Source organism: Chenopodium quinoa, unplaced genomic scaffold, assembly GCF_001683475.1.
Source record: "Chenopodium quinoa cultivar QQ74 unplaced genomic scaffold, ASM168347v1, whole genome shotgun sequence".
NCBI classification, from domain to species: domain Eukaryota; kingdom Viridiplantae; phylum Streptophyta; class Magnoliopsida; order Caryophyllales; family Amaranthaceae; genus Chenopodium; species Chenopodium quinoa.
In genome coordinates this window covers 2,412,868-2,430,589 of record NW_018742651.1, presented here as the reverse complement: position 1 = coordinate 2,430,589, position 17,722 = coordinate 2,412,868, and the positions used below count along the sequence as shown (strand labels likewise).

The 17,722-nt window shown below is 35.1% G+C and overlaps 1 protein-coding gene across 1 annotated transcript; it reads right to left on the bottom strand.

The window, feature by feature from the left end:
• Positions 1-3,498: 3,498 nt before the first annotated feature.
• On the bottom strand, positions 3,499-4,722 carry LOC110722027 (protein FAR-RED IMPAIRED RESPONSE 1-like). The gene has a single exon (XM_021901249.1). The coding sequence runs from the start codon at positions 4,720-4,722 to the stop codon at positions 3,499-3,501; it is 1,224 nt and encodes a 407-aa protein (XP_021756941.1).
• Positions 4,723-17,722: the final 13,000 nt, after the last annotated feature.

Below are 17,722 nucleotides of genomic sequence, written 5' to 3'. Positions count from 1 at the left end.
CAAATGAGAATGAGAGTGCAAAACAATAGTTCCATACTATATATAATATTTGTTTCCTAATTATATCACGGTCGATGACTGTCTCAATTGGTTTACATTCCCACCTACACACTACATTTGGTTCTAGGTTCGAATCCCAACAGCCGCAATTCCCATTCCCCAATTTTTTTTTATTTTTTTCTTTTTACACTACTCCAATATTTGTTTTGGACTTTTGGGTTTATTGGTTGAAAGGGGTGGCAGAATATGAATAGACATGAAAGGTTGCTTGTTCATGTAGTAGATTTTGGTGGCATGTTTATTGAAAAGTTTGTTCTATAATTAAATCTACAAAAGTAAATTTATTTGTGAAGTCTTATATAACCCCCCTTGCGTAGGAATACACCTTTTTTTTTCAATTAAAATATTAATTAAATTATGCAAATGAGAATGAGAGTGCAAAGCAATAGTTCCATACTATATATAATATTTGTTTCCTAATTATATCACGGTCGATGACTGTCTCAATTGGTTTACATTATACCTACACACTATATTTGGTTCTAGGTTCGAATCCCAACAGCCGCATTTCCCATCCCCCAATTTTTTTTCTTTTTTTCTTTTTACACTACTCCAATATTTGTTTTGGACTTTTGGGTTTATAAAAAGGTAGTCCAATTTTATCTTGTACATATAATTTTGTACAAGAAGGAGTTGCTTATATTTTCAATCTTTGGTAATGTTAATTGCATGATTAGCAAGTATGCATGTGTTTTGAGCCTCAAGTGTGATATTATAAATCCTAGATTCAAATCATGTTCATACATTAGATTCAACACATAAGACTCAACTCATAATAGATCAGACATTAGGTTTTTGTTACTAATTTAAATTTTTTTTAACTAACAAAGCTTCTCCATTAGCTTAGTACAATGAACGCACGAATCCACATCAGCAAACTTGTTCGCCTCCCGGGATTACGTATGCCTTCCGGTTGATGTAGTATCCAAACTTACAAGTCACGCCCTGTTGGCCATTAGTTCCACAAGCCTTTTCTGTTTCACCACCTTATGCTTCACCATCTGTGAGTGATGTGTTAAATATGATATAAAAAATAATTTAATTGGAATCACATAAATGACTGTATAAACTTACAGGTTCAGCATTGCCCTTGCCCTTGCCCTTTCCCTTTCCTTTTCCCTTATTTGGTTCAGCATTGCCCTTCCCCTTTCCCTTAACTGTTCCTGCCTTGCCCTTGATTGGTTTGCCCTTTCCCTTGCCCTTACCTTGTTCTGCCTTTCCCTTGATTGGTTTTCCCTTTCCCTTGCCCTTATCTTGTTCTGCCTTTCCCTTTCCCTTTCCCTTTGCCTTTACCTTAACTGTTCCTGCAGTCGGTGCATGTTCATCCTCCTCATTTGCATCCTCTTCACCCTCCTCAGCACCATTTCCTGCATCCTCTTCTATCTCCTCAACACCATTTCCTGCATCCTATATGATATCTAAGTCAGCTTATTCCATAAATAAAAAGTAGTGACAATAAAAGCATAAATCTTACTGGGCTAGGCTTCTTGTTCTTGTTGGGTTTCTTGTAGCCAGTTTCAGCTAACGATTTGTGCCTTGAACCCTTAGGCCTGCCCTTTTTCCTTTTCTTAATTATAGGGTCCTTTATAATAGGCACCATGGCAGATGGACATGGGTCTACAGGATCAGCATGAACCATGAACTGAGACTGAATCTTCTTCAGCGAGTGATGAAAGTGTGCTAACTACAGGAACATGTTCCTGAATCTTCTTGTCCCTACAATCATTAACAACTTTTTGAAGCTTTTATAATGCTTCAATTACAATTTGGACTGTTTGATCATTGAGCATGGCAGCAGTGTCACAGATGGGCTCGAACTTTTCCATGATTCTGTTGAATCTCTGCACATTTTCTGTGTCGCCCGGATCATGGTAGGACACCTTGACCCTAGTGTGCTTACGGGGTACATCCTTCCGCCAACGGTCTAAAATGTACTTTTGTGGCAGATCTTCAACCTCGTTTTCATCGAGAATTCTAATACAGTGTTTGCAAAGTATGCTACTTGTCTCAAACTTCCTACAAACACATCGAACCTCCTTAGTCATAGGATAGTAAGTAACTTGGTAAAGCCTTTGCCTATCTGTAATGACCTCCTCACTAGCACCTAGAGGTACTATCCATACACGATCGATCAGCAAATACTGAATAAGGTTTTTAGACAAAACCTCCTTTCCTCGGAGGCTGCAATACATCAATCTCGAACACTCCGTTTGAACTTCTTGAAACTTGTTTTCTGTGTATAACTTTTGGAAAAAATTTTCAACTTTGAATCCACTAACCAACCTCCTTAGGTACTTCGAGCAACGCTCATCTGCACTCACTTCATCTGACACGCGTTGAGTTAAGGCCATGCCATATTTTTAAGGAAACTCGTGGAGTTTAGTTTTGCGGTTTACATAGCCATAAAAAAAACCGATTGATGCTCTCCACCCTTTGTGTGGTCTTCATACCAGCCCAGAAATACTCCTGAAATACTCCTTCATGTACGCAGGCACCCATATATGACTCTCCTTGTGGAGGCTATGCAGCCATTCATTGTCCTCCAAGTTATACTCCGCTATGAACTCAGCCCATCGGGTATTGAACTCCTCGGGATCAAAACTCTCATACACCACCTCTTTCAGGGGGTTGGTTGACAAACTCTTGGTACCTAGACAAAAATTAATTTACCATCAGAATATATACAATGTCTAAAAAAACTATGGTCTAAAACTATAACATCTTGAAGAAAACACAAATGCAAGCAAATTATATTTAACAAAACAGCACAACAACTTGAAGACTCTAACTCTGTCTAGTGTGTTTAGCAGCAATCTTTTGTATACCAGCAAGCCTCCTGATCATTTTGCTACTGTATATATCTGCTCTTAAGGCCTAATAGATCAGACTCCTCTTCACAAATAAATAACAAAAAAAATAAACTCTGGCTCTAATAGTTCATATATTTTTATCCTGCACCCAACTTGGCATATCATTAAACTATTACATCAGATTTGAAGGCCAAATATTAGCCAGCATCAGTCACAACAGATCATATATCATTAAACTTATATTGAACTCACAACAGTTCATATATCATTAAACTTATATTGATCAGTAATTATCTCACTCTTATTCTAAAGCCTGTTAAGGCCTAATATATCTGCTACTCTTCACAAAAAAAAAATAAAACAAAAAAAAATTTAATTAACTTATATTGAACTCATACAACATATTATTGTACTCATTGAAGTCAGATAACACTTAATATGAACTAATAATTGCATAAGCCACTTACCGTGCGCACTTGCCAAGTTTTTCAGGGATCTTGCTCATTATATGCCATATGCACCAACGATGAATCGTGTTTGGCATGACTTCAGCTAGGGGCCTCCGCATAGCTGCCACTTGGTCAGTCAAAATGGCATTAGCAGCTTTGTTGTTCATACAAGCTAGCCACTACTGAAATATCCACCGAAAAGTATCGCAGTCTTCATGAGAAACAAGAGCACTTCCCAACAACAACGATTGCCTGTGGTGGTTCACACCAACAAAGTTCACAAGTGGGAACTCGTACTCATTTGTTAGGTATGTTGCGTCGAAGCATACCACATCCCCAAAGTCCTCATAAGAAACCCTACTTCTTGCATCCACCCACATCACATCCTTAAGCCTCCCTTCTTCATCCAACCGTTGGGCATGGAAAAAATTTTGGTTGTCGGATTGCATTTTTCCAAAAAACTCCATCATTGCCACCGAGTCCCCTCCAACCATCTTCAACCGCTTTGCTTTGTACACCTCATGTTGTAAGTCTTTGACGGTGAGACGCATTTTGTCCACTCCTTTTCGTTTGGATGTCATGCAACCGTGTATTTGAGAAACTGGTACACCTAGCTCATAGTAATCCATCAACGTCCTCCTCAATGATGGGGTCAGGTGCTTCATGCGGTACTCCTTCACAAGCTTAGAATTTGCTGGATCAATTTGGTGATTATGCCCTAGGTGCACTGTCTTCAACACCCACAATCCATCTTCATTCATTCTAGCATAAACACGGGCCTCACATTCACACTTTTTCGAAGTCCTCTTCATACGACGTAACTGATCCTCACATACCACCCCATCAACTAAACCACCTGAACCTCCAAAACCCATTGCCTTTGCCCTCTTCTTGGCTTCCCTCCTAGCCCTCATGTCTGGTTTTCCCCAACACTCACACTTCCACGTGTTAGCTATTCTTTTTTTCTTGTTGTCCTTCTTACAATTTACACCTTGAACCCTAGACACTCCAAACCCCATCTGCTCAGCATACTCCTTATAGTAGGCTTCAACATCTTCCGAAGACGGGAAGACCATCCCTTCCTTAGGCTCTTCAATAATTACTGTCATGTCATTGCTACCAACTGCCATATCGTTGCTACCAACCACAATGTGAGGGGGATAAATACCCAACTTCATGTTAATATCTTCACTAACACTATCTGCAACAACCGTGTCTTCTAAAACCTCCATATCAATACCCTCCATATCAATACCCTCCAACATATCAATACCCTCCAACATATAATTGTTACTCCTCCTGACCTTAACTCCACTACCCCTATCACCAACACCAACATTACTGCCCCTTATAACATCTTCACTAACACTATCTGCAAGAACTATGTCTTCTATATCCTCCATATGAATATCCTCCTAAACTTAACTCCACTCTTATAACATAAAAAACAATTCACTTCCACCCTTCAAAAGCAGAACACCAACAGAATTATGATACAAATTGAAACAATCATAACTCTCCGAACAAAGTACGACAATTCAACCAACACGTTTTGGCATCACAAGACTATAACACAATTTTAGAAAGTATGAATTGAATTTTTATCCAAAATCAATCAGCAATTATCAGAACTTCAAACCCCATTATAACAGATCACATTACATATCATTATTGTACAAATTAAAACAACCATAGTCTGTGTAACTACAACCAATTTAAAAAAGTATGAAAAATCGACCAAGACAACACCAACACGTTTTTGCAGTAACAAGACAACAACACATTCTCATATTTTCCATTTTACACCCCTTTAAAACAAAATCAATCACCCATTTTCAGCCAATTTGTACCATTTCAACATAGGAATGTCAACGCATAACCCCATTACTTTCAATTATTCTGATTTCGGTCTCAATTGTGAATTCAATTTGACCAAAACCCTAGAACTAGAACAACAGATCAGAAAAAAAATTAACATGAAGGGACGAAGAAGAAAGAAAAGAAAACTTCACCAACCTGTTATCTTCGACGGATTTCCGACAACTTGAAGACCCAATTATGTCATCTGCGCAGGTGAGGAGAGGTTAGAAGCTCTGATAGAGTTGAGGAGAGTTGTGAGCTAATTCTAAAAGTGGTGAGAGGAGCTGAGCTAATTCTGTTATTCCGTTTTCTTGTTACGCCATTATTCAACCAATTTGACACATAAGCTGTCCCCACGAAATCCGACTCAACATCTCAGTAAGTGAAAAACATCAAAATATTTTCAAAACTGCCACTGTGAGGAACAACCTTGTTTCTCATGATGAGCAACTGGGGCTCGCTCATATACTTTATCCTTTATCAGATGTCAATGAAATGAAAAGAACTAGCCTAGAAGGTAGAAAAGTAATTAATTTGATTGCTTACACCATTTGTAGTAATCTTTTCGTGTATTTATAGTTATGCTGCTATGATAAATTCATATCAATAAAATCTTGAGTATCACTTATCTGTTTGGCATTCAAGTTAAAATCAGCAATCATACCAGCAATGCAAATATACACTCAAATTAAGTCTACATTTCACTCAAAAAGTACAAATCATCTATCTAGAAAGTACATAATCAATATCCAAAATTAATTTACTTTAAAATGTTATTGATTTAAGTTTAATTGGTTTCGATCTACTTTTGAATTTGAAAAAATTAATATTAGAATTCATTGAAGCATTTTGTCAAACACTTCGTGTGCAGCAAAATCATTAAAATACAAGTTACCTCTAAAGTTGAGAAAATTGCAGCAAATTCATCAAATTGTAGAAGTAGTTAGGTTTGATCAACCTGCAAATTTCATTGGGGAATTTAATCAAACAGTTAGTGTGCATCAAAATTTAAGCACAAATGAGTGAAATAAAAGTACCAAAATTGACAAAATCAATGAATATAACCATTCAAAACCTCAAAAATTATAAATAAAAGTTCGAATTTCATTATAAAGAACCCTAAATTAACAAAAATTAATGATAAACCAGTCAATTGAAATTCGTGATTCACAAAAAAAAAAAAACATCTTACCTCAGAAGCTGCTTCATTGGAGTAGAGAAAGCTCGAAAGCCGCTTTAATGGAGAATTTAGAGGCACTCGTTGCTATGGAGGAGAGAGAAAATGCTTGAGGAGAAAGAAATGAGAAAATGTGCTCTAGATGGTTGGTAACGAATGGAATAAGTTTAGATTAATCTCAGCCGCTCATCTAGCGCGCATCCAAGGAAGATCTAACGACCCTAATTAGTCCCTAGTTCCTATTATAGGATAGGTTCTCATGATCTAACGATCCTAATTAGTCCCTAGTTCCTATTATAGGGTAGGTTCTCATTATAACTCGTTCATATATGTGTATATATAGGGGGAGGCTCTCGTGAGAATTTTTCTTATGTGAGAATTTTTCTTATGTGAGAACACTCTTTATGTTCTAAATTTTTACTCGTATGTTCTAAATTTTAAATATGATGTTCTAAACTTTTCCTTAGGTGTTCTAAATTAAATAAAATGTTCAAATTTAATACTCACATTTTCTAAACCATAAAATAGTTAAGTTTAATATCATAAATTTTAAATAACTTGTACCAAAATTTTAACTTATATGTTCTAAATTTTAAAATGTGTGTTATAAGATTTTTAATTATATGTTTCAAATTTTGTATGTTCTAAATTTTTTACTCACACTTTCTATATTCTATATCAGTTTGTTTTAAATTTTTATTCACATGTTCATAATCTTAAATCAGATGTTCTAAATTTTACTCATATGTTTAAAATTTCATAAAGTAGATTTTATAAATTTTTAATCACTTGTTCTAATTCTTAAATCATATGTTATAAACATATTACTCACATGGATGTTCTAAATTATTAATCAGATGTTCTAAATTTTAATTTCAGACGCATGTTCTAAATTTTTACTCGTATGTTCTAAACTTTTACTCACATGTTCTAAATTTAAAATCAGTTCTCATATAAGTATGAATTCTCACATATGAACCTATTCTCATCGGATCCCTCCCTTATATATATATATATATATATATATATATATATATATATATATATATATTAGTTTTGTGCCCCGTGCGATGCCCGGGTTGTTTATGGACTTTTAAGATAAAACTATTTTATGATTCAATTTGATTGAAAATAGAATTCTAAATTAATTTTTTTCTACAAAGTCTATCTATATTTATCCAACGTGGTACGACACTTGGCGAAAAGTTAAAACGCTAAATGATAATGTTGTCTTGTGGCCTAATTATAAGTTTATTATTTGGTATTTTATCGAAAATAAAACTCTAAATAACAAACTTATTCTAAAATTCTATCCTAATTTGATTGAAAATGGAATTTTTAACTAATGTTTTTATCTTATAAAATCTATCTAAATCTATCAAAGGTGGCGCGACACTAATTTTTATCTTATGAAGTCCTATTTAAATCTATTCAACGTGGCGCGACACTTGGCGAAAAATTAGAAAGCCAAGTGGTGTGCCTCGTGACATGGCTAAAAGTTTAGCTTCATATATTAGTTATATGATATGGGAGGGATCCGGTAAGAACCCCTCCTTATATAAGAACCCTAGTTATATAAGAATCCATCTCACCCGTAGGAATCGATTGGGAGGAGCGGTTAGGATTAAAATAAAATAAAAACCAATTTAATCTTTCAAAACAAACACAACCCATGACTTTCTCTCTCTTCTATTCATGACTTTCTCTCTCCTCAAACTCCCAAAAGCTGCCATTGAAGCTGCAATTCAAAGGTTTTTCCAAAGATTTTCCTTCAATTTTCTGCATAAATTCTACGACATTGATAGTGAAGCAAGTTAAATTGTTTAATCTAAGTACTAATTTTGGCGAAAGAAAATCGAAATTTCCACTAGTAGAAAAAACGTAATGGCAAACGGTTCAAACTCCCTAATGGCAAGCGGTTCTGAACCGCATGGACTTAGGGGGCTTGCCAATAGCCATTTAAATGGCAAGCGTTTCAGAACCGCTTGCCATTAGGGGAGAATGGCAAGCGGTTCAGAACCGCTTGCCATTAGGGGAGAATGGCAAGCGGTTTGGCGCCAAAACCGCTTGCCATTCGCACTTGACATAATATTATGTCAAGTGTAATGACAAGCGGTTTTGGCGCCAAACCGCTTGCCATTTGTTTAATTTTTTTTCCAAAATTTATATTAATTAATAATAATAGTATTAGTGACCTGTTTTGATATACATATTAATATGTAATTTTAAAAACTATTATTATTATTATTAATATTATTATTAATAATATTAATTAATATTAATAATAATTAAAATATTACAAATTTAAGAATAATAATACAATAATAACAATAAAATGCATAATAATAATATATATAACACTCACAAATAATATATAGTACTAATTATATATAATTAATGTACATATAAAAAAAAGATAGTAACTAAATATTAATTGTTCATAATAACAAAAAACTCAATCTCACTATCTAATATATATTATTCTACCTAGATGCCATCAAATGTCACGAAAAAGCCCACATGTCGCGAATTTAATCAAATTCTTGCCTTGTTAACGGGCCTCCCTTTGAATCTTGCAAACCTTTGAAAAAAAAAATAAAAAACCAAACATTAAACATCATTCATATTACATAAAATTCAAACTAACACTAGTAGAAAAACAACAAAGGGCACCGGTTCAAACCAGCTTAAGGCACTGGTTTTAACCGGTTACAATGTGGAGGGTGCCAATTACCCCCCTTTTTGCCACCGGTTCAAAACCGGTGCCTTTATTTATTTTGGCCACCGGTTAACCAGTGCCTTAAATAAACCCGCGCAATTATTTTTTTGGTGGCAGAAGTTTTTGGCACCGGTTAGTAATATTTTTTTCTCCTTTTTTCTTGCAATAATATTAAAAAAAACACCCTGGTATTCTAGCAATAATAACCTGTAATTCCAGCAATAATTTTAAATAAAATAATTATTAATATTAGTATTATAATTACTAATAATAATAACATTATTAAATATTATAATAAGATACAAATAATATTATAACACAAGAATTCATATATGTATAGATATAAATATTCCCAAATGCAATACAATAAAAAAAAGTGTTATATATATATATATACACACACACACACATACACACAAACAGTGGCGGACGTTAGTTAAGGCTCACTGGGGCTTGGCTCCTGAAAGGTTTGAGAAAAAATTGTACACTAAGGGGGTGTTTGGAATGTGGGATTATGAGGTGGGAATAGGATTATTAATCCCAAGTCTCCATAATCCCATGTTTGTTTGATGGGAATTACTTTAAGGAGTGAATAAGCTTGGGAATATTTACCCTCTAATTCCCACCATTTTATTACCTAAAGGGGGTAGGTAATAAAATAGCGGGAGTTCTCTAGCTATGTAAAGACATAATTTCCCTTAACTTAATAATGCATATTAAATTTGAGTCTTTGAGATTTAAGACAATAAGGATAAAATTGTAATTTCAGCCTTTAATCCTAATTTTATTCCAAGTTATATGCCAAACAAGAGATTGGGAATATTTGACAAACTCCCACTTACCAATTCCCATTCCCACTTCCATTTTATATTTCCCAAATTCCCATTCCCACATGCCAAATGCCCCGTAAGTTATTTTTATTTTTATTATTTTTTTTTGACAGGAAGATTAAAGATTTCATTTATAAAATAGCCAAACGACACTTACAATCAATTTTTGAGAAATTTAAAATTCCAACAAAAACATATAAAACCCTAAAAATAACATCGCAGAATCGATTGATAATAGCCTTAACAAAAAACTTCATCCGAAGCAATACAATCTGTGAGTTCTCTCTAATGCGACATAAGATCTACAGATGCATAATTTTTTGGATGAATATCCTTCCGTGGTCTTCTAAACTCCGGTAGAAATTGCGAAACCTTCAATATTCATTCTTCAATAAATAAGTAATTAAAATCCCTACCATGAACACCATCTTAAGGATGGTATCTTTTTATTGAAAGCAATTAAAGAGATTTTGGGGCTTTCCACCGGTAAAAACCAGTGGAAGCTCCTACAAAATTCACAAATAAAAATCAAGAATGAAGGAGATGAAGAAAAGTAGGGAAGGATTGAAGAAAAAAAAAAGAAAAAACCCTAGCAAAAGAGGCTAGGAAAAACCCTCCCAAGGGAAAACTCTAGAGGGAACTATCTTTTCTAAAAACTAGAGAGCCCCGTAAGTTGTAGCTGAAGGCCCAATAAACATAAACTGATTGTCTTTTTATTTTTCTAAGAAGGCTAGCTACTGACAAGTGACTTTCCAAATTTCAATAAAAGCACTGATAAGTGACAACACCTTTCCCTCTTTAACTAGGCTAATTATTTTCTTATTAAAACCCTTAAATTAAAAAAAGTATTTTTTTAATACAAAATTGAAACTCCGTAAAAGTTTTTTTTTTTATTTTTTATTTTTTTTTGGGAAATTGATAAAAGTATTTGACCCTTGAACAGTACGAGTATCAGGTTTTGTTTCAATTTGTTTTACATTAAATCATTTATGGATGTTATTGTTATGAACTACGGAGTACTATTCTATATTTTTCAATTTTAAGTTTTACGAATAATAATTTTTTAGTTTTTTTTTGCAATTAAATTTTTTTGATATTTTGATTAGTTTGAGCACTCAAAATTTTTTTATATGTTTAGGAAAAAAGACGTTGTCGAGGTTAATAAATCACTCACTTGAAAGTATAGAGTACGTTTTTTTTGCCTTCGATATCTCGTTCTTTATTTCTTCATTAATATCTATCAATTGACAGCTTATTTTTAATTTTTTTTTCAATGATTAAATTGGTGAATTATGATGTATTATTGATAATAAATAAATTAAGTCACTAATGAACGTACAATTATATTAAAAATTATTGTCCCCTGAAAGAAAAAGTTTCGAGATCCGCCACTGTATACAAATGATAGTAAGTAAACAATGAATAATAATATATAGTTAAAAAGTTAACATAAATTTACAATTAAAATGACATTTACATGTTGAAGGTGATAAAAGACGCCAACATGTTACAAACTTCATTAAGTTCCTTGATTGTCAAAGGACCATCCTTTTGTACCTTGCAAAACTTGAAAGTCAAAAAAATTATGTTAGAATTAATTAATTAGGCTAAACAATAATATGACCTATATGACTTTTATTTAGCCCATTTCCTACATTTCTTATCAAATGAACTATTTCTTTCTCATAACATGTCAATGTCACCTAGTTTTATGTGTCTAAGCCCTAAAATTGAATCAAAAGAGCATTTTATTAAGTTTAAGACGCTTTTTACTCAAAATGGCCCAAATATGGCCTATATGACTTTGCCCATTTCCTACATTTCTTATCAAATGAACTTTATTTATCCCATAACATGTCAGTATTATCTAGTTATAGGTGTATAAGGAAAGAAATCACATCAAAAGAGCGTATTAACACAAAATGGCCCGAATATGGCCCATACGACTTCTATTCAACCCATTTTCTACCTTTCTTATCAAATGACCTATTTATTTCTCATAACATGCCAATGTTGGGTAATATTAGGTGTCTAAGGCTAGAAATCACATTAAAATAGCATTTCATTATGTTTTAGGACTTACCTCATCAAGCTGTTGACTGTCCGTACAATGAGTCACTATGTGAAGCATGAATCTCATCACATACAAAGCACAATCAAGTCCATTTTCTTGTTGTGCGCACTAGCATATGACGAACAAATCACATCAGTGAAACATGCAAAGGAAATTAGCAAATAGTTACTAACATAGATTTTGAAGATAATCACAATATCATGTAAATTACCAACGGTGACTTCAATTCCATGTTGGACCCGAGGAGCACAAAAATGTAGCTTCTTCATAACACTGTAGTAAATAAATTACATTCAAATTTGATTAGTCGTCTGACTACTAAATTAGTTATTATTAGCAATAATCATCACTAGGTAGCTATATATATTTACTTTTGCAATATAGACTTCACTAGCCACTACTCCGATGATCGAGCTGAATCAAGGTGATAAATTGTGTTATTTTAATTACAAATAACCATGAGGCTCCAATTTTCCCTAAATAAGTTCACAATAGACAAGCAAATTAATATTTAGGAGTCAACATATAATGAGGCCAAATCGATTGAATTTGACATGGTTAGACTTAATCTCCATAACATGGGGCGAATATGAACTTGTCTCCCGCACACACTGATTCCCTGATACTCTGTTCAACATAGTACAACACGTCACGGGGGTTGTTTATGATTCTAGTAGTGGATAACTGCTCGGGGCATAACCACCCAACTTTACAAGGAGAATCAGTTTCAGTTAAGTGCTCTTGTAGTGGTCTACGTGCATGAACATTGAATAATTAATCAAATGAAGGATAATCACCACAAATTTGAATAACTTGAAAAAAGTGTAGATTATGTAGGCATTGAAGTACCTCATGAATGTTTGAATGAGGGAAATGTTAAACTTTTCACCACATAGAAATTCCTTCACATCTTCTTTGCTAATCCATGCAACTGCATCCTCATCATAGTGGAACATTGCCTTAGGAAGTGCAACTTCCATGGGATCGACCAAATGACAAGCACGGTTGTGAAGAAAGGTCAAATTAGCAGAGAGCGATTGAAGAACAATGTCTTCAACAAGTGGAGTAGGTTGCATGGGAAAGGTATACACTTGATGTGTCATCAATACATATGGGGCATGCTTTTTTCCCTTTGACCTTGTACCCACACAAGTTGCCATATGCAGGGAAGTCATTTATGGTCTACATAAGGGCTACATGCAACGTGAACATCTCGTTCTGATGAGCATCAAAAACGGAAACCCCTTCGTCCCTATAGGGAATATTTCAAGCATTACCCCTAGCTTGAACCCCACTGTGATCATATACTGAAGTACGGTGGCGTCCAAAGGGAAAGAAGATATAGCAAAAGAGTCGCCAACAAGTTTTAGGAACTTGTAAACCGTTCACAGGGTGAAGGTTACACCCCTTAACGATCCAGGAAATCGTTAACTCCAATAGGTCTGGAACCATGACTGGTAGTTCGGGGATGAAAGTACAAATCCAACCTAAAAGAGATTGAACCTGCCCTAATAATAGGCCTCCACTTTATTCTGATCGTATTCATGTGCGCTTTCTGACTAACATGAGTATGATTAACCCTAAACCTGTTTATCTATGTTGGTTGAATATTAATGCACAAATAAAACTATCATTGGCGATCACTTGAATTATAATCAAATTAACCCTAAACAAGATTATTAATTATCTTATTAAGCGTGATTACAAGTACAAATTCCCTTTAAACATGCATAAAAGGCGTGATCAAGCAATAACAATAAAATATCAAGCAACATAATAATTATAATAATAATCATCATAACAATTATAATTATAATCATGTTAAAGCATAATAATAACAAGATCCTAGGCATGGTACTAACAAGATTAATAATAAACCTTAGCATGTTACTAAATAATAAAAATCAAAGCTTTAGCCCTAACATGATACTAACATGATATTAGGAAAGACATATGAAGCATCATAATTTTATTCATACTTGATATTAGGAATTATAATTGTTACCCTAAACATGATACTAGGAAGATCAAAAGGCCCTAACATGACACTAGGAATCATAATAACAAACTAGACATGATTTCTATATCATAATATCAATTAAAACCATTAAAGTACTTACTTGGATGCCTCGTATCTCTTTCTAACAACAAAATACACGCGTTAGTAACTTCAAGGAAAATATAAAATCAAACAATTAAATTAAATAATTGAAATAAAGATTAAACTAGATTTAGGACCAAACCTTCAGAAATATCAAACCTTTCACGTCTAGGGCGAAGGCAATTTCGAACTTGGCTAGGTGTTTCTTGGTCTTGAGAATGTGGAATTTTGTTTGTAAAAAGGTTGGTTTAGAAAAGAGAGAGAGAAAACAAGCTTTAGCTTAGAGAGAGAAGAGAATTAGAGAGTTGTTGATATTTTGATGATGATTGATGATGAAAAACGGAGGTTTTAGGAGGCTATTTATAGAGAAAATCAGCCAAACGAATAGAAAAACAAATCAGAGTATCGACGAGGAAAAAAGAAATCAGCCAATAAATCCTCGAATTTGCTTCTCGATTTTGGGCGGTGGCATTGACATGATTGCCTTGATCTTGGTTGGGTCTATCTCTATTCCTCTAGAGCTTATGACATAACCCAAAAGCTTGCCTGAGGTGACTCCAAAAGCACACTTGGATGGATTCAACCTCATATTGTATTTTCTTAGCCTTTGAAGAACCTCATATTGTATTTTCTTAGCCTTTCGAAGAACCTCATATTGTATTTTCTTATCCTTTTGAAGAATTTTCTCAAGGATATTTGATGGCCTGGGTGATCTTTTGATTTCACAATCATATCGTCCACATATACTTCAACTTCTTTATGCACGCATCATGTCATGGAGCAAGGCAGTCGCTGCTCGTTGGTAAGTAGCACCCGCGTTTTTCAACCCGAATGGCATTACTGTGTAGCAGTAAGTACCCGATGGTGTTATGAAAGTTGTTTTCTCCATGTCTTCTTCTGCCATGAGAATTTGATTGTACCCCGCGTGTCCATCCATGAACGAGAGAAGTGCATGATTTGTTGTGTTATCTACCAGAATATCGATGTGTGGTAAAGGGAAGTCGTCCTTTGGACTTGCCTTATTTAGATCTCGATAGTCGACACACATTCTTACCTGTCCATCCTTTTTCGGAACTGGGACGACGTTGGCGACCCATTCAGGGTATTTGGATACCTTGATAAAACCTCCAGTTATTTGTTTTTGAACTTCTTCTTTTATTTTAAGAGCTACGTTGGGTTTCATTCGACGCAACTTTTGTTTTACAGGTTTCATTCCTGGGATTAGTGGTATAGTGTGTTGAGCTATTTCTCTATTAATGCCTGGCATTTCTTTATATGACCAAGCGAATTCATCGATGAATTCTTTAAGCAAATTAATTAAATCGGTTCTTTCTTGTTCATCAAGTGTTAATCCGATTTTAACTTCTCTTTTATTGGTTGAATCATTTGAGATATCAACCGTCTCAGTTTCCTCAATTATCGGTGTTTTCTTTTCAAGTGTTTCCATTGCTTTAATAAGTTCTTTGTCATTTTCATTGTTAGTTAAGCAATGCTCGTCATCTTGGGTTAAAGAAAAACACGAGGAGTAAGAGGAAGAAGACATATTATTAAATTCGGAAATCATTACATCGAAGAGAGATATGTCCTCAGGGACTTGATCGCTAACTAAATTAGAGGGAGAGGTAGAAGAAGAGGGTGCTACTACTAAAGACTTAGATAACTCTATAGGAAAAGACTCTGACTCTGATGACTCTTCGAACATCGGTCCTTGCCCCGTCGTAATAGAGATTTTCCTTCCGCTTGGAGTAGTCACCTTGACAGTCTTGCGCCACCCTTGTAGTGATCCTTCCGCTGGAGTGATGAGCTTTGAGGGATCAAAGCTTTCGCTTTGTAGGATTGTTTGGATGAGCAAAAATTTATCCTCTATGTAACGTTGGCTCAAATTTTTCTCGCCCAAATAGTAATCCCATGACATTAAAGTCAAAGCATGGGGGTGCTTTCTACTTGTGGATAGGAGTTGGAATTTCATCCATAAAATAACAATATAGGAAAATTTCGAGTCCTGCTTGCCTTGTGCCATTTACGACAAAAGGTTCGGGAAATTCGTAGCATGGATAGTCCTCTCCTTCTTTTATAAATTGTCCATTGAGGCTAAGAGGATACTGATCCATTGGGATTGCTTTCTTTTGGTTGTGAGCGTTCCTACGTGCTTTTGACTTTTCTTGGGCTCGCTTGAGATCTTCCCGAGTCGGTTCAAAACCAAGTCTGAGAGTGTCTAATTTAGGATGGCCAGGTGATTCCAACGATTTTTCTATTCCTTTCTTCTTTCCTAGAGTCATCCAAGAAAAATGTCCTTGCTTCTTCAGAATAGTGTTCACTATCATATTGGAGTGGGGGTCTTGGCAGAGAGGGGTCCTTTCATCTTCCTCGATTAAGGAGACCTCTTCATTAAAGCCCCACAAATCTTCATCATCTTCATCGTGCTCCACATTAATTATTGGATTTTCTATGGCTTTAATCCTCATGGGTGAAGCATCGATCGTAATGGGAATTCCTCCAACTATGGCCTTTACCTGTTGGTGGAGAGATGAAGGGACGACCTTTAGGTCATGAAGCCAAGGGCGTCCCAACAATAAATTGAACGAAGCCTTGATGTCTACTACTTGGAATGTAGTAGCGTGTTCTATAACTCCCGCCGTTACATTCGTAGTAATTTTACCAAGAGCTTGACGACGAGTGTTGTCGTAAGCTCTTATTCCTTGTGTTGACGGGGTTAGGTCTTCATCTCTTATGCCTAGCATCCTCGCCATTCTGAGTGGACAGACATTAATGGCCGATCCATTGTCTACAAGAGTCATAGGAACGTTCATTCTCTTGCAGACTACTGTGAGGTTTAATGCCTTATAATGCTTGTCACCTTCTGGAGGTAAGTCCTTGTCGGAAAAGGTGAACAAGTTGATAGGACTAGGGAGATCACTCGTAAGGAAGTTAGCCAACCCCTCTGGAGTGGTGTCAAAATCTATCCCTATCTTATCCAAGGCATTCATCACTTCCAACCTATGCTCCCGAGATGTTGCTAGAAGTTTCCATACATTCATTTCAACTTTGGTTTTCTTGAATTGCTTGACAATATCATTGTCTTCTATCATAGGTATGGGAACTTGCTGCGTAGTCGGTATATGTTGTGTCGAAATAGGAGGTTGCATTCTCCCGAATCTTGTGAGGACGTCTATGGATGAATCTTCTTCAACCCAGAAGTCATCCATGGCATATGACACTGAAGGTGGAGGTCCTACCATGTCTTTTAAGTAAATGTCTTCTTCATCACTGTACTAAACTCCATTAATACTTATGTCTTCTTCTTGTGGAATTTGGACTAGCTTTTTGTGATCAATCATTTTCTGAATTAAATCTTTAAATTTAAGACAGTTTTCAATAGTGTGACCCCCTGATTGATGGTATTGACAGTAGAACCTATATGTCCTTTTTAATGATTCAAATGGTCTCAGTTCGAGAGGTTTGACCTCGCCACTCTCGGAGAGAATATTGAACATTTAAGCATATGGAATTCCAATTGGAGTATAGAGTCTATTACTCTTTTTGGGTTCATCAATTACTTGTAGAGAAAAGGGATTCTTCGTTTTCTCGCTAGCTAGAGGCAATGTGATCTTGTTTGCTTCTATGAGATCTTGAATGAGGTTT

Bases quoted from the DNA above. Each gene is read 5' to 3' on its own strand.
- LOC110722027 (XM_021901249.1), bottom strand. From the start codon at position 4,722: ATGGAGGATATAGAAGACATAGTTCTTGCAGATAGTGTTAGTGAAGAT.